The following is a 27,160-nucleotide window of genomic DNA, read 5'->3' on the forward strand; positions in this document are numbered from 1 at the left end:
CTTTGACTCACCGGTCATCCAATATCATATTGTACACTTGATCAATGATTTCTAGTGTTGTTACACTTTTTGGACGTCCTTTTTGTCGATCATCTTCAAGGCTGGTACGGCCACGTTTAAACTCGGTAGCCCATTTCTTAATTGTCGAAAACAAAGGAGAAGAGTGTCCATAAACCTTTATGAACTTCGAATGAATTTCTTTTGGCGTTAAACCTTCTTTTACAAAGAATTTTATAACTGCATGATACTCAATTTTATCCATTTCAAGGGATACAGACAATACTCTTGCTTCAGACAGCTGTATAAAACAAACTACTTAATAGAATGACTTGAAATTTCACATGGATGCTTATGACAGATGTACCTACTTAGAAAAAAAAAAAAAATCTTGCCGATAGTGTTGCCATCTATGGTCGAGGCCGAAAACGTTTCAAACACCCTTGTAGTATATTTAGATTTTGCAAAGGCTTTCAATGGAATTGCCACATGACAAACTCCTAGTTAAACTGGAACAGATGGGGTTGGATAGTAGACTAGTGTATTGTATTGGATATTGGCTGTCTGATAAGTATCAGCAGGTACTGGGTCAGTGATATCCCGGAAGACAAAAGTCAGTAGTGATATGTCCAAGAGGTTTGTTATAGGGACATTAATTTGTATATAAATCACATTGGAAAGGGTTTAAATGGTGACACATTTGCAGTTGATGCAAAGTTGGAGAGAGTTAGGATGAGTGGAGCAGATATATCTTTTGCAAGAGGGCTTGAATAGAGTGGGTGAATGTGCAAAGATTTCAGTTTAATGATAGTTGAAGTAAGGATGCAGCAAAGCGCAAGGTTTTAAAATTTGGGAAGCAGAGATATGATTCAGATTACAGCATTGATGGGGAAATTTTAGAGGAGGTGGAGAAGATGAAATATTTGGGGATTATGGTGGATAGGGACTTGAAATTTCACTGATATTTTACTAAAATTGTAAGGATAACACAGTGGGATTGATGCGGAGAACACTGACATGTAGAAGTAAGGATGCTATGATTTATTGCACAAGGCTTTGATCAAGCAACATTGATTACTGTGCACAGTACAGCACAGCTCTGGTTGCCTGGCTGAATTGTTGGAGAAGATTCAGAGACAATTCACTAAGTTGGTTTCTGGTCCCTGGAATGTATAGTATGAGGACAGATTGAAAGAATGAATTGCAGAGCCTTGCAAATTAAAAAAAAAAAAAAGGGGGGGGTCATTAGATTAATGTGAATCATATTTTTTTATAGGAGATGGAGAAAACAAGAGGCCACCCCTGGAAGCTGTATAAGGCAGGTCTGAGAGGGAGGGGGGGGGGGTAGATTTTTTGCATGAAGAGTGGTGGGTGATTGGAATATATTGCCTGAGAGTGTAGGAATGTAGAGACAGAATACATTTAAGTGACTGTATAATAGTAGGGAATGTGAGAATGGGACCTCCCACAATGAGTCTCTTGATTCCATGGAGGGCTGTTGATAATAACTAAAGCTTCTTGCATTAAAGCTCTGCCAGCAGAAAAAAAAAAGAAAAAAAATCCTGCAACAGATCTGGATAAATTTTTAATCACATTAATAATAATTTTACAACATGATAAAAAAATAAATTACTATTTTATGGTTAAACATACCTTGCCAGCATAATGGATGATGCTGAAGTCAGCTGTTCCCCTGAAATCAGATTTTATAAACTTTGGATGCATTGTATGTGCACTAACCAATTTATCTACAAATGTTTTGTCATTTGCCTTTGGAAACCAGCATTCTTCATCCAAAAGGGCTAAAATGCCCATGGGCTATTAATAAATAAATCAAAATTTAATAACAATTAACTTGAGCAACTGTTAGGTTAAATATGTTCTGAAATAAAACTACATAAGCATGTCATGTTAAGCAACTTGACAATCTTTTTAAATCTGAGTAAAATTTTCAATAATGAAATGTGGTCAGTACAGGTATTGAATTACTTTTCATCTAATTCAGATAGGTAAAAAAGAGAAAATTTTCTCAGATTTAAAAAGATTGGAAAGTTGCTTAACATGACATGCTTATGTAATTATATTCAAAATGAACTAATGTTTTACAAGTAAATATTATTTACTTGTAAAACATCAGTTCATTTTTGAATATAATTACCTTATAAAAAATGAGAAATGTTTGTATGTTAGCAAACAATATGCCTAATCAGAGGGATAAAATTTAAACAAGAAGATGAGACAATCATAAGGAGATTTATTATAATAGTATTCTTGAACAGTAATACCATATTATCACAACTCAATCTAGAGCACGTTTGCTCTAGATTGAGCTTTGTTGCTGTTTTGCTTCTATTTAGAAAGTGGGTGATCGTATAGTTTTAATCTGGGAGATGGTGGATCGAGCTTTTTTTTTTTTTTTTTTTTTTTTTTTTTTTTTTTTTTTTTTTAAGTATATGCAAAATTGTAAGGCAGGTGATTATAACTAACCTAGAAAGCAGCTTGAAGCAATGCTTTGGCATGGTATCCTGCATATAGTTTTCTTGTCAAGGAGCCAGCATTGCATAGGAAGTGGTGAAAACATGTTTTGAAGGAAGCTATGCCTAACTCCATCCATAGTCAAGAGACTAAATCACATAGTACTTATGGGTGAATAATACATAAAAAGAAAATGCAGATCCATTACTGGTCCCAAATGTATTGACCAGGTCAAATTTTAGAATATATGACAAGGGTGAACATCTGATATGCTTCACGCTTCTTGAATTTTACAAGAGTAATGTCACTCAATAATTGATTAAATTCTTAAAATATCTAAAACTTGAAGATATGTTTGTTTCTGTGAAACACATTGGAAATATTGATAATCAAAATCCACTCTGAACAGTTTCAAATTATATTATATGATGTAAACTATTATGATCCTATAAACTTGATGTGTAGCAGATTCTTTTTTGTTGGAAAAATGATTTGAAATGGTAATTCTGTTCTGGCTTAATGGAATTTAATGAAATTTTATCACTGTTAAAATTTCTGAAGTCAGCGGTTCTCAAACTGTTCACTGCAGTGCCCTGCAAAATATCCCAATATTATTTTCACTGAAATAACTGCACCAACTGTGCACTGCAGCTGTTAGGTAGGCCTGTGTTCTGACTTTGGGCACTGTGGAAAAATCCTGATACACTAAAGGCATCATGAACCAAAAAAGTTTGGGAACCATTGTTAAGTCATTTCAGTCAACCATTTTAATGTCAAAATACAATTGTCTGCAGTACTGCAGTAATAATATATGGATACACCTTTCTAGCAATTCGTATAGTAAAGTATGTAAGTGCGGTTCACTTAAACCCAGGTCTACCTACTCACTGATGAGACCTCAATAAAGGTAGAAACCGGTCTGGGTAGTGACCTTCCCTCATAATGTAAAACAGTAATACATCTCCTAGGAGCTGCGTTTTACATTATGAGAAAATATTAAGGACAGTGATCGAAACTTGCTCCACCTTTGCTCCGAGTTGCCCTGGTGTTGTACTACCAAGTGTTGACTTATGCTTGGACTCGCCGGAAGTTCTTTGCCATGAAACTCTTAGATTTTGATCTTCGATTTTCTTATTCAGCTTTGAAATAATGAGGGATTTATTATCCCCTTAAACTTAATTTATGTCCCCCCCCCCAAAAAAAAATAGCCTCTTGGCTCTTTATTGCCTAATTCAGAAGGCCTGATCAGAGGTTTGAATTTGAGATGGAGTAGAACTCTCATAGTACCCATAATAAAGGAAATAAAACTGAATGTGAGAATTACAGAGGAATTTCTTTACTGGGTGTTCCTGGTTAAGATTTAGCAATTATACTAGAGAAACGGTTAAGAAAAATTGTGGAAGGGAAGTTTGGAGAAGAACAAGCTGAGTTTAGGACAAATAGAGGTTGTTAGGACAAGATTTTTCACTTTAAGACAAATAGCTGAAATCAGGGGAATATAATAAAGATTTGTATTTAAATTTTGCAGATCTTAAATAGGCATATGACAACATGTCAAGAGAAAAGTTGTTTCAAATGCTGTAGTTATATGATGTAAATAGAACATTATATTGAGCAATAGATAGTCTATATCTGAGTTGTAAGTATCAGCAGTTAAATTGAAAGAGGTACAAGAAGATGATTTTGATGTTAATTCAGGTGTGAAACAAGGGCATACATTATGTCCCATCTATATGGATCATATTATAAAGGAAAGTGGTATTAAATCCAATATCAAAATTGGAAATATTAATCTCAGTTGTTTACTTTATGCAGATCATGTTGCACTTCTAAATAAATACAGTACAAGTCTTCAGGATTGTCTCACTAAACTGAATAATTGATATTAAGTTGGTATGAAAATCAGTAATTAAAAGACAATGCAAATGGGCAGAAACAATGAAAACATCAACTGCATCCTGAATGGAGAAACTAGAGAACAAGTTAAACATTTCAGCTCTTTAGGCACAATTTTTAGTGAAAATGGCAAATTATATACAAAAACAGAATTAGTAAAGATGGTAACCCAAATAAATTTATATGGAATAAGAGAGAAAGTAGTCAAAACACTACATTAGCTGTAGAATTAAACAAGACATTGTTCAAACTAATTGTAACTCGCAGATCTGACAGCTGGGTTAAAAAATAAAACACAATCAAAGACTGGAGACCACAGATATGAGAGTTTTGAAAAAAAAGATCAAGAGAGTGAATAGCTGGTGTCTATAGGTATCATATTAAAAATAAGAATATTAGGATAGAACTTGATGTTAGGATTCAGAAATTTTTCAGAGCCAATCTCAGGTGTTATGTTGTCACTTAAACAAAATAGCAGAGGAGATTAGGAAAACAAGTGTTTTTTGCCAGGATGATAAAAAAGACCCATGGGAAGATGAAAGCTTTGGCAGATCGATACTGTAAGATGTGCCTTAGAAGAAAGAAATATAAGAACTAATAATTATCAGTCTTGACATATAGATTAATTTGGAGGAAAATTGTTGATATGAAGTTAGTAATGAACCAATTTTTTCTTGTAGTACTATCATATTCTGACTCCCTCACCTCATATATATCAGAAACTATATGATGACAACTATGTACATAGCAGGAATATACGGTGATAATTCTATCATATCAATGAAATTTTTACAGGACATAAAAGAAAATCATTAGCTTTGGCTTTTTGTACAATTTATCAATAATTTCATACTTACTTTCTCTATAAGATCAATTGTGGGCTGTAGGTCAAGGCCAAAATCAATGAATTTCCATTCAATACCTTCTCTTTGATATTCTTCTTGTTCCAAAATGAACATTGTATGGTTAAATAACTGCTGTAACTTTTCATTTGTGTAATTAATGCAGAGTTGTTCAAAGGAATTCAGCTATTAAATAAAAAAACATACATCACTGAAACAAGCTGAAACCACATACACAGCATAATAAATTATGCAATACATGATATTCATTTCGTATTTTAATAGATCAGTTCTTTTTAAATAATGAGCATTATTAAAAAAGAAGTTTTTTTAGTTTGATGTAACTGATCTAAGTCCTTACTTAGATTAGTTATATATATATATATATATATATATATATATATATATATATAAAATTATATATGGTGCGTGTGATAATTTTCATGCACCATATATAATTTGATGGCATTCTCTCTATTTTAATGAAGTTAGGAGTTATCAGCACTGCACTCACATTGGCATTGCAATGCTAATATATCATTCCTGCTCACATATCGAACTCTAAAACTAAAAAGATATAGCAAAATTTAATATATGAACTAGTGGCCACACTAGCTCATATTAAAAACAGCACTGACTTCAAAGTGAAACCAAAGATATACTCTGCTAGATAATGAAATACAGTGGTATCTCGCTAATCTGAACCCTCCAGTAATCCAAACTGCAGTTTGAAAGAAAATAAAAAGTTTTATTTATTACGTATTATTATTTATTTTATTATTACAGTACAGTATAACTAAGTAATACACGAAGAGGAAATTCAAAATGTGCATAATTTGGTTAAAAATATAAATCCAGATGTTGAAATTTCACAAACAGATGTTACAGAATGGATTACAGGTAGAACCGAAAGTGAATTCTGAATCAAATCAGATGCTGAAATTATAAACATGACACTGCAGAATGAATTAGAAGGCAATGATGACGATAAAGAACTCGAAAAAAAAAAAAAGTAAAACATGAAGAGGCAGTTGACAGTTTTAATATGCGTATAGAATGGACTAAGCACACAAATAATTCCACAAAATTTTATTGCTAATGCAGCTCCGAGAAGAAGCATTCGAAAAAAGTTTAGCTTCAAAGAAGCAAAAGAAAATCAGTGATTTTTTACAAACAAATAAACTTTTTTCTGTATTATTTTGTGAAACTTTTTTTTTTTAAACGCAAATTAAGTTATGTACTGAAGCATGCAATTTTTATTAAATCAGAATCCTCAACAATACAGTACATACAAACTTTGTGTACTGTATTATTTTTTCAAGTTTTACATTACAGTACAGTAGCTTTTTTTCTATCAGTTACTTCATTTATTTACAGAATTAAATTGATGTACCATTAGAATCTGATTATTTTTGTCTTAAACACTAGTTATTGTTGTCTCTTGGGGGTAAATTCACTAATCCGAACTTTTTGCTAATCAGAACAAGCACAGTTTTTATCAGTTCGGATTAGCGAGATACTACTATAATGGTTTCCTCTTATTTAATTTCCCTATTCACCAACATACCACTTCAGGAAATTCAATTTTTACAATTTTTTGAATTTCTTTATCCCAAACCAGACAAGCAGATTTCAATTGCAAATATAGGAAGATTCATAAGTCTGACTTATTAGAGCAAACATACCACACAGTTTACACCTGCTACCAATCTCTGGGTGCAATAAATGGATTATAAATTTGACCAATAAATCATTCATAAATGAATAACTGAACATTCTAACAGAGGATCTGAATTTTATCTTTTCCCCCTCTATGGATATCTTTTTTTGGAAATTGTTTTGCTGTGACTGGTTGTGATGCAGTTTTTTGGATGCGATGGATTAGTTTATGAAAGATTCACTTTTGTCACAGTGTCACCATCTGTTTGTAAGTCTTTGTAAGTTTAATAGTGATTAGAAATAATATGCTGGAGATGTGCAGTGAGAGATACTGTTAGACATGACATCCATATAGAGAAACCAGTCTCCCAGCCATGACATGGCCTCAACAATGCCCCCACCATACCACTACTTAGACATCCTCTCCAGACACAACCTGGCAAAGTATGTGGCAGCAGAATTATACACCAGTCACCCAGAAGCCTGCTGACTCATTAATGACAGGTTTGGGCCATGTGCACTAAATGGTGGCTGGTCTGTTTCATCACTACTTAGAGATCCTTTTGTGGGTCTTTAAGTATGTTTATCATGACCTTGAAGGGTATCATTCACACATTAATGTTTAAGTGATAATCATACTTAAATGGTTAATATTTATGTCTATTGTACACAAGTGTACATTATAAATGGTAACAGAATAAGTTTCAACACAAAACCTACTGATGCTTTGTGTTGAAATTCTGGAAGTAGTTGTCAGGAAAAATTCTGTGAGGGAGGTTATTCCATGAAGCAGAGGTAAAGTGAATGAAAGAGGAAGAGAAGTAGTTGAGTGTATCTGCAGTTGGAATAACTAAAGAATTCATGGAGCTACCGTCCATGCTTTAACAGGTGTGGTGGAAATCAGAGAAATAATTTATGTCAGTTCAGTGAACAGTGTCTATGGAAAAGCCTGTGATAAAGATAGGTGAAAGACTATGCAACAGTGGTTGATGTGAGTCACTGGGAGAAGAATCATCCTCCTCTGAACAGATAGAATTTTTTTAGGAAGGTTTCTGATATACCACCCCAAACATGTGAACAGTATTCTGAAGTTGGGCACAACTGAAATCTGTACATAGTTAGTAAATTCATTTACACAGTAGATTGGTTGCAGAAAAAACTGTGTAAATGAAAACAGTGTAAAAAAGAATACAGTGCATATGAAAAAATAGAAGAATGGTTCCAGATGTGAAAACCCAATACAAACAATAAGTTATTTTCAAACAAAACAAATGAAAATCATTGAATAGAACTATTTAATTTTAATGGAATATTTTTTATTTTAAATACTTGTATATACATACGTATCTTTCTTAAAGAAAATAGTGTCACTAATAAAATAGAAATGCAAAAAGGCCCAAATACACCTGCACACATGGTTATTAGTTAAATTTTATTTGCTGTCACTTTCTAATAGTAGCTGCATTCTTTTGTGTGAGACTGGAATTACATCACTTCCGTCACTTCAAACATTTTGGCTGACCTGTTCATACTGCAATGGCAAAACATTTTCTTCATTAAAAGGAACTAAAGTAGCTTTGAAAGAAAAGAAAGAAAGAAATTCCCTAGCTGCTTCTGCAGATGCAACTTCTTTTATTTTTACATTATGAAGCATGTATCTTCGGAGAAATTTTGCAAGACAACCTGTGCTTGCAGAAACATCACAATTGTTGTTTGATGTTGTTGGCTCCTTTTCCTGAATCTGTTTGTACAAGCATAATACTTTGTTTGATGACATTTCGATCTAAAAGTATTCCTTTTTATGAGCAATATTCTATCCACCTCACTAGGGCCTTTTCCATCTTCACTTTTATCTCTCTCATATGCAATGATGACTTGGCACCTAATTTTGTTCCATAAAGAACAGATTTTCTAATGCCTCTTCATTTTTCTTAATCATTCTCACAGTAGCTTCGTTCAATCCAAAATATTTCTCTAAGTATGAACCTTCTCCAGCTGCTAAACAATCTAAAATTTGGTTCTTAGTTTCTAAAGAAATAGCTGTTCTTTTCTTCTTCTAACCAAATTATCTGACATGATTAATGGGGTAATGTTACAAAAATATCCGAAAATAATCAATATAATCAATTTTACTAATTTGATATTATGCATACAAAACTTCAAAATTTAATATATACCTGTATATCCTAGAAAGGGTTCTTGATGGTAGATTGAGGAAGGAGGTGGAGATTGCAAAGGAACAATTTGGCTTCATGCCTGGTATATCAACAACAGATGCTATCTTTGGGTTACGGCAGATGATGGAAAAATATCGAGAGAAACAAAGAGAGCTACATCTGGTATTTATTGATCTGGAGAAAGCATACGATAGAGTGCCAAGGCAAGAAGTCTGGAGGTGTCTGAGGGAGAAGAAGGTGCCGGAGAAATATGTCAGGTTGGTGCGGGAAATGTACAGAAATGTGAAGACAAGTGTTCGGACCTGTTTGGGACAGACAAAGTTTTCAAGTAACAGTTGGCTTGCATCAAGGGTCAGCATTAAGTCCGTTTCTGTTTAATATTGTGATGGAGGTGGTAAAAGAGGAGGTGAGAGAAGATGCGCCTTGGACAATGTTGTATGCAGATGACATCTTGCTGTGTGTAGATTCAAGAGAAGAAGCAGGAACCAAACTGGAAAGATGGAGAAAAGTACTGGAAGAGAGAGGTATGAGACTGAGCAGAAGTAAGACAGAGCATATGTGTTGTGCAGTGGGCAGCGGCCAGGAGACAGATCTGGAGCTGGAAGGAAATGTCATCAGGAAGGTGAGAGACTTTAGATACTTAGGTTCAACAGTGGAAGAAGATGGAGGAGCTGAGAAGGAAGTGGGATGCAGGATACAAGCGGGTTGGAGGAACTGGAGGGAGATGGCTGGAGTGTTATGCAATAAGAGGGTGCCGATCAATCTGAAAGGCAAAATTTATAGGACAGTAGTGAGGCCAGCTATGACATATGTTATACAAACTGTGGCCCTGAGGAAAAATAATATCAGCAGGATGGAAGTAGCAGAGATGAGAATGCTTAGGTGGATGTGCGGCGTGACCAGAAAGGATCATCTGAGAAATGACTATGTCAGGGGAACAGTGAAAGTTACGAACTTAGGAGCGAAAATACAGGAGGCAAGGTTGAAATGGTTTGGTCATGTGATGAGGAGGGAGGACAAATATGTGGGAAGAAGGGTCATGCAGATGGATGTGCAAGGAAGGCTGAAGCATGGGCGACCAAAGAAGAGATGAAGGGAGCTGGTAGAAGAGGACTTGAAGATGAAGAACTTGGATGTGGTGACAGCCCAAGACAGGAAGGTGTGGAGGAGACTCATTACAAACAGTGACCCCACTTAAGTGGGAGAAGCTGCAGAAGAAGAAGATAACTCTATTGCACAAACAAAATACAAGACATGTAAACATTTTGAATTGTAAACAAGAAATGATTGTTTAGCAAACAGCTTAACTCCTTCCAAGCAGCTTTATATAGGCGGGCCTCCCGTAACGGACCAACTTAACTTTGAGGAATCAGCACAGCACAGCATCCTTCTACTTCCAGAAACCAATGGCAAGTGAATATAACAGATCATCTGTCAGCTTAACTTTGGGGAATTGTAATTACAAAAAATTGATTTATTTTTGGTCGCCACAATTGTCTACATTCTGTAGCATAGAGTAATTCCTGATATTTAAAACAGTGGGAGGGGTCAATTCAAGTTTAAGTACATGTGTACTGTTCTAAGAAATGATAATTATAATAAAAATACCCTTTTTAACAGAACTGAATTCAAACAGAAATTTTAAAAATAAGCGCCATTTGAACTGTGTTAAATCAAAATATACTGATTTTGATTTAACACAGTTCAAAATTTGATTTATATTTTGATTTAATCAAAATATAAATCAAAATAAACATTAAGTATATAAAATACTTAATGCAAAAATATAACTGCTTTTGTTTTCTAAACTGTGTAAAAAAAAGCTGCATAAAAAGAGGAGTAGCTATACTACCTTCAGTGGAAAAGGATAACTAGTATTTTTAAAGGCTGAGGAAGACAATGATGGATGTGACATGTTTATGCCAGTGAGGGCTAGAGATAAATGTCAGTCCAAGAAGAAAGATCTGATCCCATGTGTTGATTTGTGAATTATCAAAAGATGAGGGGGGGGGGGTAAATTGGGAACTGTTTAGCAAGAAAGGAAACAATGAGTTTGGATCGCATTGAAGATAACTAGATTATCCTTGTCTCAATGAAAAATGATATGCAGATTAGTGTTTAAGACAATGTTGTAGAGCCTCTTGAAGATTGGGATGCATGTATGCATGTTCACTGCAAGGTTTGTAAATTTGGCAAAACTATGGATAAATATGGATATTTCCCCAAAAGCCCACAGGAGGGAATGGCACTCTGATTTTTATACAGGAGGAGGTGATTTTCCATAACTTCTACTAACCTGTGGAAACACAGGTTAGTAGAAGTTATGGTCGATTGGATTGTTGATGGTTACTCTGCAGTTGTTGTGTGCTTCAATGTAGACCGAGTATGAAGCTGGAGTTTATATCACATATTATAATGCAGCTGAACATTATTTTTTGTTCATAAAAACAGAAAAACTCATTTCTAAAACTGAAGTGTGATGATATAATGGCATTTTACAAGGAAAACAAAAGTTCATATTTATTTCAAAAAATTTTATTTATAAATATATAAAGATTTTCAAATGCAAACATTTGAAAATAGCTTGAAGATAATTTCTGCAACATTGCCATTAAAATGGAAGAACATAAATTGTCTTGCTTCACTGCACTGATTTGAAAAATAAAAGATGGCAAATTTACTATTACTAAATAAATTCATTGCTAAGGTGATCACTTGACACATTTCAGAAGATTATTTTTGCCCATGTGAAATTCATTTTTATATTTGAGACCAGACATAATAAATAAATTGTGCAGCCAAAGGTTCATCGAAGTAATGAAGGAAATTCTAAGTAACAAAGTATACTTTTAGTCAAGTGACAAAGATCTCTCTCCATTACAGTTAATCCATTAATTACCTCCACAATCGCCATTAATGGTGGTAGATGGTATTTACTTGATAAAAGCAGAATCCAGCTCATCTTTTGATCCTGAATCTTTGCATGCGTTTGATCTAAGTATTTGCTGATCTGAGTATTTCATCCTCTTTGGATGGTTGAGAGGTTAACCCTAATGCAAAATAAGGCTTGTCTTCTAAATGTACAATTAGTTTTCATACTTCTTAGTCTACAGCTGAATATTATAGTTTGTGAGCATCTTTAGTTGAATACTTTTTTGTGTGTGTTGGGGGGGGGGGGGGGGGAGTCCTATATATAACTGAAAGTTATATATAGTACTCCTGGTTTACATGGCTGTTGTCAGAATCAGGGCTCAACAAATATGCTCACCTACTCACAGACAGCATTTCGTCAGCTGGCGAGTTACTGCAGAACGAACAAAATAGAATATTTTTATTTAATAACAAATAACTTTCTAAACAAAATCTTTAACTTTAAGAAATCACCAATGAAGCACTACTAACCACTTTATGAATTCCTACTGGAGAGACTCCATAGCATAGTCAGCATAGACCAAGTCCTTTGGATGGAAATGCCTGGGTTAAAATCCCACCTGGGATGTGAAGAATGTTTATCAGGGCTTTTCTGTGTAGCGGCAAGTTTTTTTAAACTACAATTAAAAAAACCAGCCAGAAGAATGCATGCAATTTACATACAAAGAATATTTATATACCTAGGGCCAACCACTTCATCCTAGGATTATGACTACAAAATCCAAGGATACTTAGAAGGTTGTGGGTGGGCACTTAAGTGTCTGTTTAGCAGGGGCGAATGCTGGTCTTGAAATTTGCGCTTGCTCTTATTATCATTCAGGGAATGAGAGGTGTGATTGAAGTCTGATTAGTGGAATAATGAATTACTGACCATTTAAAACTATGTACAGGTAACCATCGTATAACGCGAATGTTAGGTTCCGCAGAAATGCCGCGTTATGCGAGTCTCAGATCACATAGAAAAAAGTAGGGTTATGTTCCGAAATCATTTTTTTTTTCTTTTTTTTAAATTATATAAACAACAATGACATATCCAACAAAAAATATATTTTTTATTTAATTCAGGTAATTCATGTAGGTTAAGAAAACATATAAACTATGAAACAAATACATAGTATAAAAATTACAAATTGTACTTAAACTTCATTGCACATAATGCATAAATGTTTTAGGCAAAATAAAATAGTGCATATAAAATCTGTCATAGCACAAGGATTTGAGAATTGGTTAATAAACACTGGTTTTGTCATGTAATCACCTGATGCATTATTACAAAACAGTAGAGTAATTCTATCTTTGGAAACTTTGAATCCAGGAGCTGATCTTTCATTTTTCGAAATATAGGTGCGTTTTTGCACTTTTTTCCAATATAACCGGGATTCATCTACATAGACCTGATCTGCACTATAAATGTTTAAAAAATTTGAGAGTTTTTTGTTTAATAAGATTTCCATCCATAGGAATTTTCTTTTGAGGTGCAATCTTCTATCGAAATCATTAGATTTCTCCATTTTTCCATTAGAATATCGCGTACACAAGCAACGAGCTTTGCACTTATCGTTGACTCAGCAATAAACACTTTCTCGGATTTTATGTTCATTTTGTTTGATTGTTCGAATTGTTGATTCATTTAAATTCAAAGTCCCTGCAAAAACTCCTGGTTCTTCTCCATTTTTCAACCGATCCAAGATTTTGAATATTTTTCTTCGAGAGAAATTAATTTTGTTTTCAATGTTGCTTTTTCCCTTTCGTTGCAGTTTTGGCCATTACTATAAAAATAATTTTTTACACAAAAAAAAAAAGCAAGCATTACATATTGTATGTAACTCACCAGAAAATAAAGTGCTCAGCTTGAGATGAACACACTTATGATTTTTGATGCACTTTCCTGGCAGAAACGAGGACAATTTTCAACGATAATTTCAATCGATTTTCAACGAGTTTAGAAGGAGGGCCATAATTGCAAATGACATTATGCGTAGGTTATGCAGACGGTGTGGTGTGGAATTCGTGGACGTGTGAAATGAGTTTGAAGGGCGAAAGGACTTATACGAGATGGATGGCCTGCATTTGAATGGACTTGGTGTGTGGAGACTGGAAAGAGTGTTGCTGAATGAAGTGAAAATGGATGTGCAAAACCAGGGAAACTAGAACTACCAAGGAGGGGGAGGAGAGTGATATGCGGACATCAGTGAGACAGTTGAGTGTAAGAATGTATATAATATATCCGAGCCAGTACTAAGGACAAAAAATGGGAATGGGTCATTTAGAATAATGCATCAATATAGGGGTGGGACTAAGGGATCACTGCATTTCATGTATACTAATGCCAGGAGTATTAGGAACAAGAAGGAAGAATTTTTGGCCTTGATTGGCTCTTCCTGGCCACAGGTTATTGGCATTAGTGAAACATGGCTGACGGAAGATGATATAGTTAGTGGGATAGAATGTGTGGGTTACAGTGTGTTTAGGAGGGACAGAGAGAATAAAATGGGGGGGGGGGTATTATTGATGATAGCTGATGAACTGCAGCCAAGGAGAATTGAAGTTGTATCGCAGGATAGTGAAAGGAGCTCATTTGAGGCTATTTGGTGCGAGATTGAGACTGGCAGAATAAAATATAGAGTTGGGTGCTACTATAGACCAGGTGATGGAATAGATGGTGGAGATAGTATGCATAGGGAAATTGATGAAATGAGTGGAAGGAGGGTAATTATTATGGGGGATTTCAACTATGGTAACATTGATTGGAAGGAGGAGAGGACACATGTGAGGAAGGAAAAGGATTTTATTCAATTATTAAGGGATAACTATCTGAGACAGCATGTAATTGAAAATACTAGGGGTGTAAGAGTGCTTGGCCTGGTAATAGCATCTGAGAATTTGACTGTAATGAATATGACCATGTTGCCACCTATTGGTGAGAGTGATCATAAGGTCTTGACCTGGGAGGTGGCTAAAGGTGTGGAATTTTCGATTAAGACAGGGTATATGTGGAATTACCATGCTGGCAAGTATGACAAGCTAATGAGATTGCTTGGATCAGTGCCATGGCATGTACAACTGCAAGGGCTGGACGTCGATAGAGCATGGGAAGTGGTCAAGGAGCATTTACAGGAGGTTATGGCTGATTGTATACCTAGGGTCTGAATAGTAAAACAAGTAGGGGTTAAATGGATGAATAACACCATTAAGCTTGAGCTGCAAAAAAAGAAACAACTGTGGAGGGAATTTAAAGAAAGGGGTGACCTGCAGGCACACGACCAGTATAAAGTGCAGGCCAGAAAGGTAACGAGTGTGGTAAAAAAAGCAAAAGCGGATTATGAAAGGAAACTAGCTTTGCAAGCAAAAGAGAATCCCAAACAGTTCTTTCAGTATGCTGCAAGCAAGAAAAAAACTGCACACGGTAAAATGATTTTAAGGAATGACGATGGTAAGGAGGTCACTAAATCAGTCGACATAGCGGAGTTACTGAGCGCGCACTTTGCAAAAGCATATCATCCAGGTGGTGACATTGAAAAAATGAAGGAACCATTAGTTTATATGGGAATAGTGATGAATGAAGTGGAGGTGACTAGTCTATTACAGAACCTTAATGTGAACACATCTGTGGGATTGGATGGTATACCGGCACGGGTCTTGCATGAAGCGGCTAAGGAATTATCGGTGCCCTTGACCATGTTGTTTAATCTGAGTCTCAGGTCTGGTTTAGTCCTGAAGGTGTGGAAAGAGGGGAAAATAGTTTCACTGCATAAAGGAGGATCCAAGACTATGGTTGCAAATTACCGACCGATCAGCATATCAGGAGTCGTTGTGAAGGTCTTGGAGAAAGTAGTCAAGGGAAAAATACAGGAATGGATTGATCAAAATGAGATACTGTACAGGGGACAGCATGGCTTTGTGAAGGGTAGATCATGCTTCAGTAACTTGCTCAAGTTTTATAACAAGGTGACGGCTGAACTGGATAAGGGAAATGGGTTTACAGTGATACTGCTGGACCTGGCAAAGGCGTTTGACAGGATACCACATGGAATACTAATCCGTAAACTACAACATATGGGAATGGATATAGGGTTGGTTAGATGGATAGGTGGTTGGTTGATGGAGAGATATCAAAGAGTAGTTTATTCAGGAGTATGCATTCTGGGGTGAAAAGATTAGCAGCAGTATACCACATTGGTGGAACTGTACTCCAAGAGATTGATGAGGCCAGGGACTTGGGAGTGTTGGTGGATAGGGAGATGAAGTTTAGGGGGCACATTGCAAAAGTAGCTAAATCAGCTCATCAACTCACTTGGTTGTTGAAAAATACCTAGACGAGCAGAGACAAGCAAGTTATTGTACCTCTGTACCGAGCCTTGATAAGACCTCATCTCGACTACTGTGCCCAGATTTGGTCACCTCGGTTCCTTCTTGATGGGGAGGAGGTGGAGAGGATCCAGAGGCGAGTGAATTGAAGACTTGGAGATTTGTGGGTTGCAGAAACTAGTTGATAGGCGGAGGAGGGGAGATATGATTGAGACATTCAAATTGCTAAAGGGATTCTATAGGATTAATTCAGAGGATATTTTTGAGATCAGGATTGGTGGTGGGAGAACTAGGGGACACCTATGGAAGCTGGGCAAGAGTGTGGTTAGCAGGGGTGTTAGAGCTGGGTTCTTTACATTTAGAGTGGTAAATGAGTGGAATAAGCTGCCAGAGTCTGTTGTGGGTGCTATGACAGTGAGTGAGTTCAAGGGAAGGTATGATAGATACTGTGAGAATGTAATCGCATAGCTGTGTGGACATGATGTTTAGGACCTCCCTCGATGAGTCTAAGGACTCCTGGAGTCGCCCGAAATAATAATAATAATAATAATAAACTTTTTATACGGTAAACAATTGAGGTACATGCATGCTAAAGGGTATTTTCCCTAATATAAATTCGCTACTTATAATTACATGCGGGATACAGGCAGACACAAATTTAATGAAGATAAATTTGATTTTTAAGTAGTGTAATGAAAAACATACGAAAAGATAAAGGGTTACTACAATTTGTATACGTGTTTTTATCGGAACTGTGTTGTATAAGTATCACGCTCAACAAGAGTTACTACAATATTACACCGCGTTATATCGAAACCACGTTGTATAAGTACCGGAATACAAGGGTTACCTATATTTAGAAATTTATGTACGTTTAATCATACAAACACAACATTTATTTTACAAATGATATTCTATATTTTTCAATTTAGCTACTTGAATACAAATTCTACCCTACAGTTCTTCTTTATGAACTGGTCAATAACATAGTCATAAAAGTTGTTGTAATTTAATTTTCCCAAGCAACACCCACACTTGTAAAGGCTGGCTGAAGCTCACTGGCTAGAGCTACTTTGACTGCGTATGGCCCTGTTTAAGCAACAGGGTGAGATGACGTGGAGGGAGCAGAAATAGATATGCACATGCATGAAATCACAGTGATGAAGCGAGGACCTGGATGCTCCCACAACTGAGCAAGACAAGGTAGTTTGACTAGTGTCGGCCTTTGATACACAATGCAAAGCTCAATTATTGCCACGCAAGCTTAAAACGTCTTCTGTCTACAAAAATAAAAGCCTAAATGGAATGCTTATAAATGCGTGCACTTATTAACAAATAAATATTACTTCTTTCTCAATTAATGAGCTTGTGCAGCAAGCATAGAAAATTCGCCACTGCTGTTTAGAACCACTGATGAAATTTGTATCGACTTATTAAAACATTTAAAAAAAAAAGGAGTTTAGAGTGAGTACATTTTGTGTGATGAGTAGGGGTTTACATAATTTGATTAACACTGGTTACAATCCTCTGTGCTTTCAAACATAATTGTCACTCACCGCAACAACAAAGGCCACCTTGTCACATAATGAAGATACTCTAAAAAAAAAAAAATATAACAGCTATTTTAGCTAAACATAAAGCCTTTCATAAGCTTAACACAGCTGATAAAACTACAGAATGAAACCAAATGTATTTATACACTCCAACTATAAAATATTACTTATTTAATAATGTTTAGAACAGTATTCTTTTTTCTTTGTTTAGAACAATTTAGGTGGAAGACTAATTTCACCGACCGATGTAAGATCCCACTTACTGGAGGCCTGAAGTGGCTGAAAAAGTTTCATGTTTGTTCTCTAGAGAAGGGTTTCTGGACCCTATAAAAATAAATTAAAAAAAGTACAAAAAATATATAAAACTGACAAAAATGGAAGAAAAAAATCCTTAGCCCACCCATGGTACAAATGTACTATAGGCTTAGTAAATCTGGAATGTAATGTGGAATAATATGGAATTTAACCACATTAAGAGGGTTCTAAGCAGTGGTGATTGCATAATATTATTAAGTCCTGGACTTCATGATATATAACATAATCTCTCCCACTCAAATACCACCCTAACCTTCTTCGTGATAGAACATATTGTCACAAACAAGGCTCTGGTGATCGAGTATCGGCAGTATAACCGAAACATCTATATGATAGTAAATGCTTGTGTATAAAATGCATCTGGATGATGAGGTAACAGTCCTACCACCAGAATAGGAACTATGTGGGCTAACAATCTGCAAGTCACTGAAAATTTAAATGCTGTTTTCAACTCGAACAAATGCAGAAATCAAACAGACTCCTTGGTACTGACAAAAGCTTGGAAAATTAGGACACAAATTGGCCAATGTTAAAACACTCAATATTAAATAAAAAGATTAAGAGAAGTGCTAGAAAAGATAAACTGCAATGATTTAAAGAACTGGCATCAAGGGCACAATAAACTGCAGATAAGTATAATAGTAGAGAGTTACACACAGTATTATAAGAAGACTTTCTGGAGAAGCCATGCAAAAGAATGTTATAGTGAAGGATCTCAATGGAAAAATTCTAGTGCTAACAGAAGAACAATTGGAAAGGTGGAGACAACATTTTAGTCAAATCTTGAACAATAGCAGTGATAGAATACAAACAGAAATAAAAAAAGAGTAGATGAATTAAAAATTGATACCAGCCCACCATCTAAAATTGGAGATAAAAAAAACTATTAAAGAAATGATAAATGAGAAAGTGGCAGGACATGATGGTATCCTGACAGCGGTTCTAAAATGTGACATGACAACAATCACAGATATGCTCTATCCACTATTCCAAGATATCTGGGAAAAAGAGACATTCCTTAAGGATTGGAATACAGGAATAGTAAAAATATCAAAGAAAGGAGATTTAGGAAACTGTAATAATTGGAGGGGCATAAACCTGCTATGTGTCATTAGCAAAATTAACTGCAAAATTATTCTTATAAGAATCTTTAATATTTTAAATGAAGGCATGAGAAGAGAGCAGTTTGGTTTAAACCAAACGGATCATGTATAAAACCACATTAACATCTTAAGAATAATAACTGAACAGTTGGGAAAATTTAACTCTCCTTTATATTTGCTGTTTGTGGATTATGAAAAAGCCTTCGATTCCATTGCCAGAGATTGTGTGTGTAGAATGCATTTCAAAACAAAGGAATGCCATAGAAGATAATAAACCCCAATGCCAAGTGCTGTATGATGGCTATCTGTCATAACCCTTTCAAACTGTATCTGAAGTGCAACATGGATGTTTGCTATCTCCCTTATTATTTATACTGGTGCTAGATAAAGTTTGAGAACGACAGTAATGAAACATGCCAAAAGAATATCATGGAAAATAAATAAAACTTTGGGTGATCTAGACCATAGATGGCCAACAACAGGCCCGGGAGCTGCATGCGGCCCATAACATGATTTTGTGCGGCCTGCATCAGGATAAAAACTATATTAAATTATATGTATTATCAATTTAGCTATTAGTTTCGACTGCAGATTTTCTGATTGATATACTAGTTATATTCATTATTTCTGATGACCGAAACAATTTATATTCTCAACACAGAATCAAAATTACTTTTCAAAGATTACTCAATTTATAAAATCTACTGCTTCTCTGTGTGAGTTGTAGTAGTGGGAGTGGTAGATTTCTATGCACTCCAGAGTAATGCATCATTGAAAGTCACTTGCTCTGCTCTGGTTACAGTGATCAGTTTCAGAGATTCAGTTTCACAGTTAACAGTGGCATTGTTGCAGTTTGTATCCCCTGGTCAGTTATTTCAGCCTTTGTGTATTATGAGTAAGAAACTTAAGATCTGTGAAGAAAACAGGTCTTTTCAGGAGAAATGGGAAAATGAATTTCTGTTTATAAACAATAACGACAACAAACCACAATGTCTTGTGTGTTTACAAATGTTGTCTGTGCACAAGGAATATAGCCTCAAACGCCACTACATACAGCACCATGCCACTAAATATCCAGAATACGTTGGACAAGTACGTACTAAAATTGTACATAATTTGAAGAGAAAGGTTAGTGCTCAGAAATCTATTTTTACTAAACCAACATCAATACAAAAAAGCTCACTCTTGGCATCATTGGTTGTTAGCGCAGAGATAGCAAAAAAATTATTATCTGATGGTGAATTTGTAAAACACTGTACTACAAATTCACATGTGAATTTGTAGAACAGTGAAAAACATGTGAAAATGGCACATACATACATATAACTATTGCCTTGAAAAAATGCAGTTTATTTTTATTTAAGTTCTGTCTAAAAGTCTGTGGCCCGTGACGCTACCACTAATCATATATTGGCCCTCGCATAGAAGATGGCCACGCCTGATCTAGACTACGTAGATGATGTATGTCTAATTGCTCACAGACATGCAGATATCCAAAACAAACTAACCAAATTACAAGAAGAATCACTGAAAGTCAGTTTGAAAATAAATACAAACAAAACAAAAGAAATAAGAATCAATGTGAACAAAAAGACACCAAGTACAATTGAAAATGGAAAAACTGAAACTGTTTCACATTTTACACATCTCAGCAGTGTTTTATCTGCAGATGGAGGAGCAACTAGAGATGTTGACATAAGGATCCAAAAGGCAAGAAGTGCATATGCTAAACTTAGTAGAGTATAGAAAATGAAAAATATTCACGCAGATACAAAATTAAAAATATTTAATGCCTGTATTAAAACAGTTCTTTTATATGGATGCAAAATGTAGCTGGTTTCAAAGGAAATACAAAGAAAACTACAATTATTCATAAACTGATGTCTGCGACGCATACTTCGAATTTGGTGGCCACAAATTATTACTAATGAAGAACTCTGGAAAAGAACAAATCAGCAAAAAGTTGACCTTGAAATCAGAAAACAAAAATTTAGATGGATTGGACATACACTTAGGAAAGATCATGAAGAAATTCGTCATTAAGTGCTGGAATGGAATCAACAAGGAAAGAGAAAGCGTGACCATCCTAAAAATACATGGAGATCGACTTTAATAGAATGTGAGAAGAAGAGTTTTTGCTGAACTAAGACCAAAAGCAAGGATAAGGAACTGATGGAAAGCATTTACAGACTCCCGATGTTCCTGATGGAATCTGGGGGAAAAAAAAGAACCCATTAAAAAAAAAAGTAATTTTCTTTAATAGTTTGACACTTAACATCTATCCAATGAAAATACTGCACCTATCTCAACAATAATGATCTGCAGACTTATGTTTTCAGGAATAAGACAGGACCATTATATAAAAAACTGGCATTTGCATTTCTTTTGCAATCGTTTTATATTTTTGAGGTAACTAAGATTCAAAGCTAGATGAAGACCTCCACATAACCTCATAGCCTCTAAGCATGCAGAGGACATAAGCATATGTCCAATCTTCACTTTATCACAATGTACCCCATAATTAGGTATCCACCTGGATATCGATGCTGAGTGGATGAGAATTAAATGACAATGACACTCAACTGAATTGTGTTCTGTGTTGGCTTAAACCTCAGATAAATATGATGAATGTCAGATCATCAGACAATACAATGTTCTAACCAATTTTAACTAATGGATCTTAGAGTTGGGTTACAAATAAAACAGATGATCATAGACTAGAGACAACAAACATATGGTCCTGAGAAAAACTAAGGGATTAAATATCCAGAAGGTATCTGAAGTGGTATGGGTGCTTAAATAGAAAGAGAAGGAAAGTAAGAAAATCAGTTGTTTGATGTCAGGAAAAACAACTAGACGAAGACATACTTCAGTACGATCCAGTTATCTATAACATGTTTTTATTAATCAGATTGAGATGTTCTGATTTTATAACCTAAAGAAAATTATGAAGTATAGTAACTACTAACATAAACATGCTAACTTTCATATATTATATTACAAAAACATTTAAAACTTACATCAAATATTTCAAATCCTGCAATATCGAGTATACCAATAAAAGATGCTCCCTGACGTTTTGTTCGATCCAAGGAACGGTTGATTCGGTTCACTAACCAACGAAACATTCGTTCATAGCATGCTTTTGAAATGGCTTCTACTGCAAATTCAACCTTTTAAATATAACAACAATATTATCAAGTAGTAAAGCAAACTGACATACAAAATTCTAAAAAAAAATTAAATTTAAAATATACTGGTTATCAGTTTGATATTATTAAACTTACAATTAGAAGTATGATAAAATAGTTGAAATTTGACAACTATTTCTGCTATCCCTACATATTTTCACCATTTTCTACTCATCATCAACATTTCCAATTACCAAACTAGCATTTATATCTAAGTTTATTATTGTGTATAAATTGAGAAAAATCACTGCAAATTTACTTGGATATTTTAGAAGAGTATTTCCAACAAGTGTGCTGTTAACATTCTCTTTCTTGTTAGCCTTGTTTCTATGCAAGTCATCAAGAAACTTAGTAGATATCTGAAGGAATGAAACATAACTATAATACTTTGAATTTGGCATATAAGAACTTAAATTTCAGGGAAGGAGTACAAAGGTAAGTAAAATAACAGAGAAGACTTCCACACAACTATTATAACAAATTCACTCTGACAACTCCCAAAGCCTGATACAAGGGTCGTCTGAAAAGTTCTCGGCCTAACAATGAAAAAATGAATTTATAATTTCGAAATTATTTTTATTTTTCAACATAATCTCCCTTAAGACTAATACATTTATTCCAGCAATGCTCCAATGCCATTATCCTGTCCTGTAATGGTTCTCAGATCTGCAAAATACCTCTCTACAGCTGCAATCATCTCTTGATTCGAAGAAAAACACTGACCAGCGAGGAAGAGTTTTAGTTTTGGGAAGAGAAAGAAGTCAGAGAGAGCCAAATCTGGGGAACAGGGTGGATGTTCCAACAATTCATAGTGCAGATCCCTCAATTTTCCCATTGCCAAAACACCTTTGCAGGCAGGTGCATTGTCCTCATGAAAGATGATTTTTTTCCTTCTGCAAACCAGGTATTTTTTCACGAATATTTTCATCTTACCTGGTTAAAAGATCAGAATAATATTCCCTGGTTATTGTTTTAACAACACTAACCTTTTCAAAATAAGTAATAAACAAAATGCCTTTATCATCCCAAAACACCGATGCCATGACCTTTCCTGCTGATGGAACCAACTTTGTCTTCTTTGGTGTTGAAAAACTAGCTTCTGTCCACTGTTTTGACTGCTGTTTGGATTCTGGTGTGTAATGGTGAATCCAAGTCTCATCCATAATAATAAATTGACACACAAAATCAGTTTTATTCTTGTTAAAATCCTCCAAGCACTGTTCAGAGATTTTCACGGGAGTGCGTTTTTGATCTGCTGTGAGCAAGCGCAGCACCCATCTTGCGCAAAGCTTTTTCATTTGCAATTCTTCATGTAAAATATATCCTACACGTTCTTTTCAAATGCCTATAGTCTTAGTAATTTCATGCACTTTGACTCAACCGTCATCCAATACCATATTGTGCACTTGATCAATGATTTCACACTTGTTACACTTTTTGAACATCCTTCACGTGAATCATCTTCAAGGCTGGTATGGCCATGTTTAAACTCGGCAGGCCATTTCTTAATTGTTGAAAATGAAGGAGAAGAGTGCCCATAGCTTTTATGAACTTCGAACAAATTTCTTTATAACCACATGATACTCAATTTTTATCCATTTCAGGGGATAGATACAGACAACACTTTCACTTCAGACAGCTGTATAAAAACAAACTACCTGATAGAATGACTTGCAATTTCACATGGTTGCTTATGACAGCTGTACTAACTTAGAAAAAGATCTTGCCGATAGTGTTGCCATCTATGGTCAAGGCTGAGAACATTTCAGACCACCCTTGTATGTATAATGCTGAAGATATCTGACTATAGCATATTATTCCTGTGACCCATATGTGTTTGAATGTTTGGGCTACTGCACAAGGAATAAATGTGAACTGCTTGAATGAAAAGCAGTTTCAAGTAGTGATATTCACTAATTTCAAAATAGAAAACTGGATATGCAATTTATGTGCATATGGTCCCACTAAAGATAACAGAGCAATTTTAAAAGCTCACTAAAGACAGGTGAAAAAGAAGAGATTAACAAAAGTAGGACATGAATTGTAGACAACAGATTTTTTTGGGGGGGGGGGGGGGGGAAGAGTTTAGTAACAGATAAATATCTGCACAATTTCTGCTTGGCACTTCTGATTATCGCCATATTCTAACATATAAATATTGATAAAATTGCTGAATAAAATTCACATGGAGAGAACAGAACTCTCATAAACAAAGAAGTCGTACTGATTATATTTAATTCAGCACTTTTTATCTTCATATTGGTATAAAATATCAGTGTCCAGAGGATTTTAACTAGGAAGTAACCAGTAGTTAGATCTGAGTTGGACAAATATACTGCTTGGGAAGAAGTCAACAGACACCAGAGTATGAAGAACAAAAAGCCATGGTGCCCACCTTAATAAGATGTAGGACCTCCTTTTGCTGCAATGACTGCAACAGTCCTACGGGGCATATTTTCAAAAGCGTATGATAATGATCAATGGAACATTTTTCCTGCAGGCACATAATGAGGTCCTGGACTATTGTGTGTGTGGGGGGGGGGGGGGTTTCCCTTGACCTCACCTGATGCTCCAGTTCATCCCACAGATGTTCAATAGAGTTGAGATCACGGCTCTGTGGAGGGCAGTCAAGTGTGGTGATGTTCATGTCCACACACACACACACGGTGACAGCAATATCCTTATAACACAGTCCATTGTCTTGCTGAAAGAGACAATGATTAATTCCATAGAACTGCCACAAAGTAGGAAGCATTACATTGTTTCTAATTACACCACAAACAAAGGTCCAAAGTCAAAACTAGGAAAAACAGGACCATACCATCCCACCACTACCTCCGAATTTCATAGCTGGGATTACTCACTCTGGTAAGAGACATTCACCAGGCATCCACCACATCAATCCATCCATCTGTTCGGCAGAGGGTGTAGGGTGCTACCAAGGTAGCACCCTATCACAAGCATACGATAATGATCAATGGGAATTTTGGATCATTCTTCAGTTCAGCGAGTGTGATGGGTTATCAAGTATAGGTAGCATTTGCTGTTGACTATCCCGGCACTCCTATCTCAGTATGGTATCACTGATTGTTGACCTGGGATCCTCGAATTTGTGAACAATTTGCCGAACAGACAGGCCTGCAACATAGCATTCTATCACAATGTCTCTTTCAAACTCAGTCAGCTCCCTTCTTGCAGCTATTTCACCTGGACACAGTTGCAATGAATTGGGAATATTGCATTCCTCCAATTTATACCAGCTACAAACATGTGAATCATTACATGCTTAAGTGCTTGGAGGTTTAATGAAGTATAACCAGCACTGGGCAAGGATCTTAGTTACAGAGACATCTTCAGTGAGCACAAACTAACACTTGTAATACACACACAAGGCAACACAATATAAATGAAACGTCACTATAACATTAGAGTCCTACTAGATGGGGGTGCCCTCTAGTAGGACTTGATATAATTTCTATAAGCATACCATGTGTAGGTTTCAATCTATGTTTCAAGACACACCTACTAGAAATCCTATAAGTGTTTCCATAGCACTAATGGGGTTGCTTTGAGTGTTGCATGGCATGAATTTTCATGGAAGGGTTGCAGCCACAAGCCTTTCACAATTAACAATTCACAATGAATACATTGTCAGCTGTCTCATTCACACAGAATAGGACTTGAAGAGCATAAGAAACTTGTTCTGTGGAGTACCAAGTCAAGCTTGCTGTTCCAGTCTGATGGATATGGAGGATGTGAAGAGAATACTTTTTATACACACGCACACAGGTATCCCTTGCTTAACGTGGGGTTTGATTAATGTGGCGAAATTAATTGCGGCACTCCCTTGATATACGCAGCAAGAGTTTTGATTAATGCGCTTTTATCCCTGCAGAGCTCATGTATCTGTCAGATCAGCTGCATGCAAAATGTTTAATATAAATATTCTTACACAATTCAGTGTATAGCTTGCAGGTCATGAGTAGCTGTGCATTCATATGTTACAAGTAATATTCCGCACTGTCTTTTGCTATCAGTTTGGTTTAACACATGTTATGTAAAGATTTGTGATATTTGACAATAAATTGTATCTGAGAGATACCGTGACCTCCGATGTCAGTATAGCATGGTTTAGTTGTTTCTTTTTTTTCTTTGTTCAATAATTTCTAGATTGTAACTGAAAACAAATAAACCATCATGTATTACTGAAATAGAGAGCCAAAGGCTTATTTGTCATACGTCCTCTAGGAGATGTGCTTTACATTATGGAAAATACTAAGGAAAGTGATCTGGAGCTTACTCCACCTTTACTACGAGTTGCCCATAAGGTTGCTTATGCTTGCATCTGCTGAAACTTTTAGTTTCTATATATTCGGCATGAAATTCTTGTAGTTTCTATATTCGGCTATGAAATAATGTTGGATTCGATATCCACTTAATTTGTACCATCATGTATTATATTTGCAATGTTTTTTCTTTATATTTTATTGCTTGTTTGCCAAGGTCTGCAGAGTCATTTTGCTTGTTATCTTAGAATTTATGCTGATAAGAAAAAAAAACTAAAACTGTTCAAACAACTCTTGATAACTTCTTTTGATAAAAGAATTGCAGTAAATAATATAGGTACAAGTATTTATTCAACATTTAATTCCCATTCATTTTTTAACTTTCCTAAAAGAGTATCACATAAAACGAATTATTAATACAGTAATC

The 27,160-nt window shown here is 35.4% G+C and overlaps 1 protein-coding gene across 1 annotated transcript in view; it reads right to left on the minus strand.

The window, feature by feature from the left end:
* The window catches only part of zip (myosin heavy chain 10), a 517,797-nt gene that overhangs the window by 257,816 nt on the left and 232,821 nt on the right, over positions 1-27,160 (minus strand). Inside the window, exons 11-13 of the mRNA XM_090411020.1 lie at positions 22,277-22,429; positions 5,226-5,396; positions 1,651-1,815 (exon numbers count right to left, since the gene is read on the minus strand). Of these exons, the coding sequence (XP_090267146.1) occupies positions 1,651-1,815; positions 5,226-5,396; positions 22,277-22,429 (489 nt within the window). The remainder of the gene's footprint in view (positions 1-1,650; positions 1,816-5,225; positions 5,397-22,276; positions 22,430-27,160) is intronic.

Source organism: Typopeltis vanoorti, chromosome 21 (assembly GCF_054136105.1).
Source record: "Typopeltis vanoorti isolate ZY-2024b chromosome 21, IOZ_Tvanoo_1.0, whole genome shotgun sequence".
Classification (NCBI taxonomy): domain Eukaryota; kingdom Metazoa; phylum Arthropoda; class Arachnida; order Uropygi; family Thelyphonidae; genus Typopeltis; species Typopeltis vanoorti.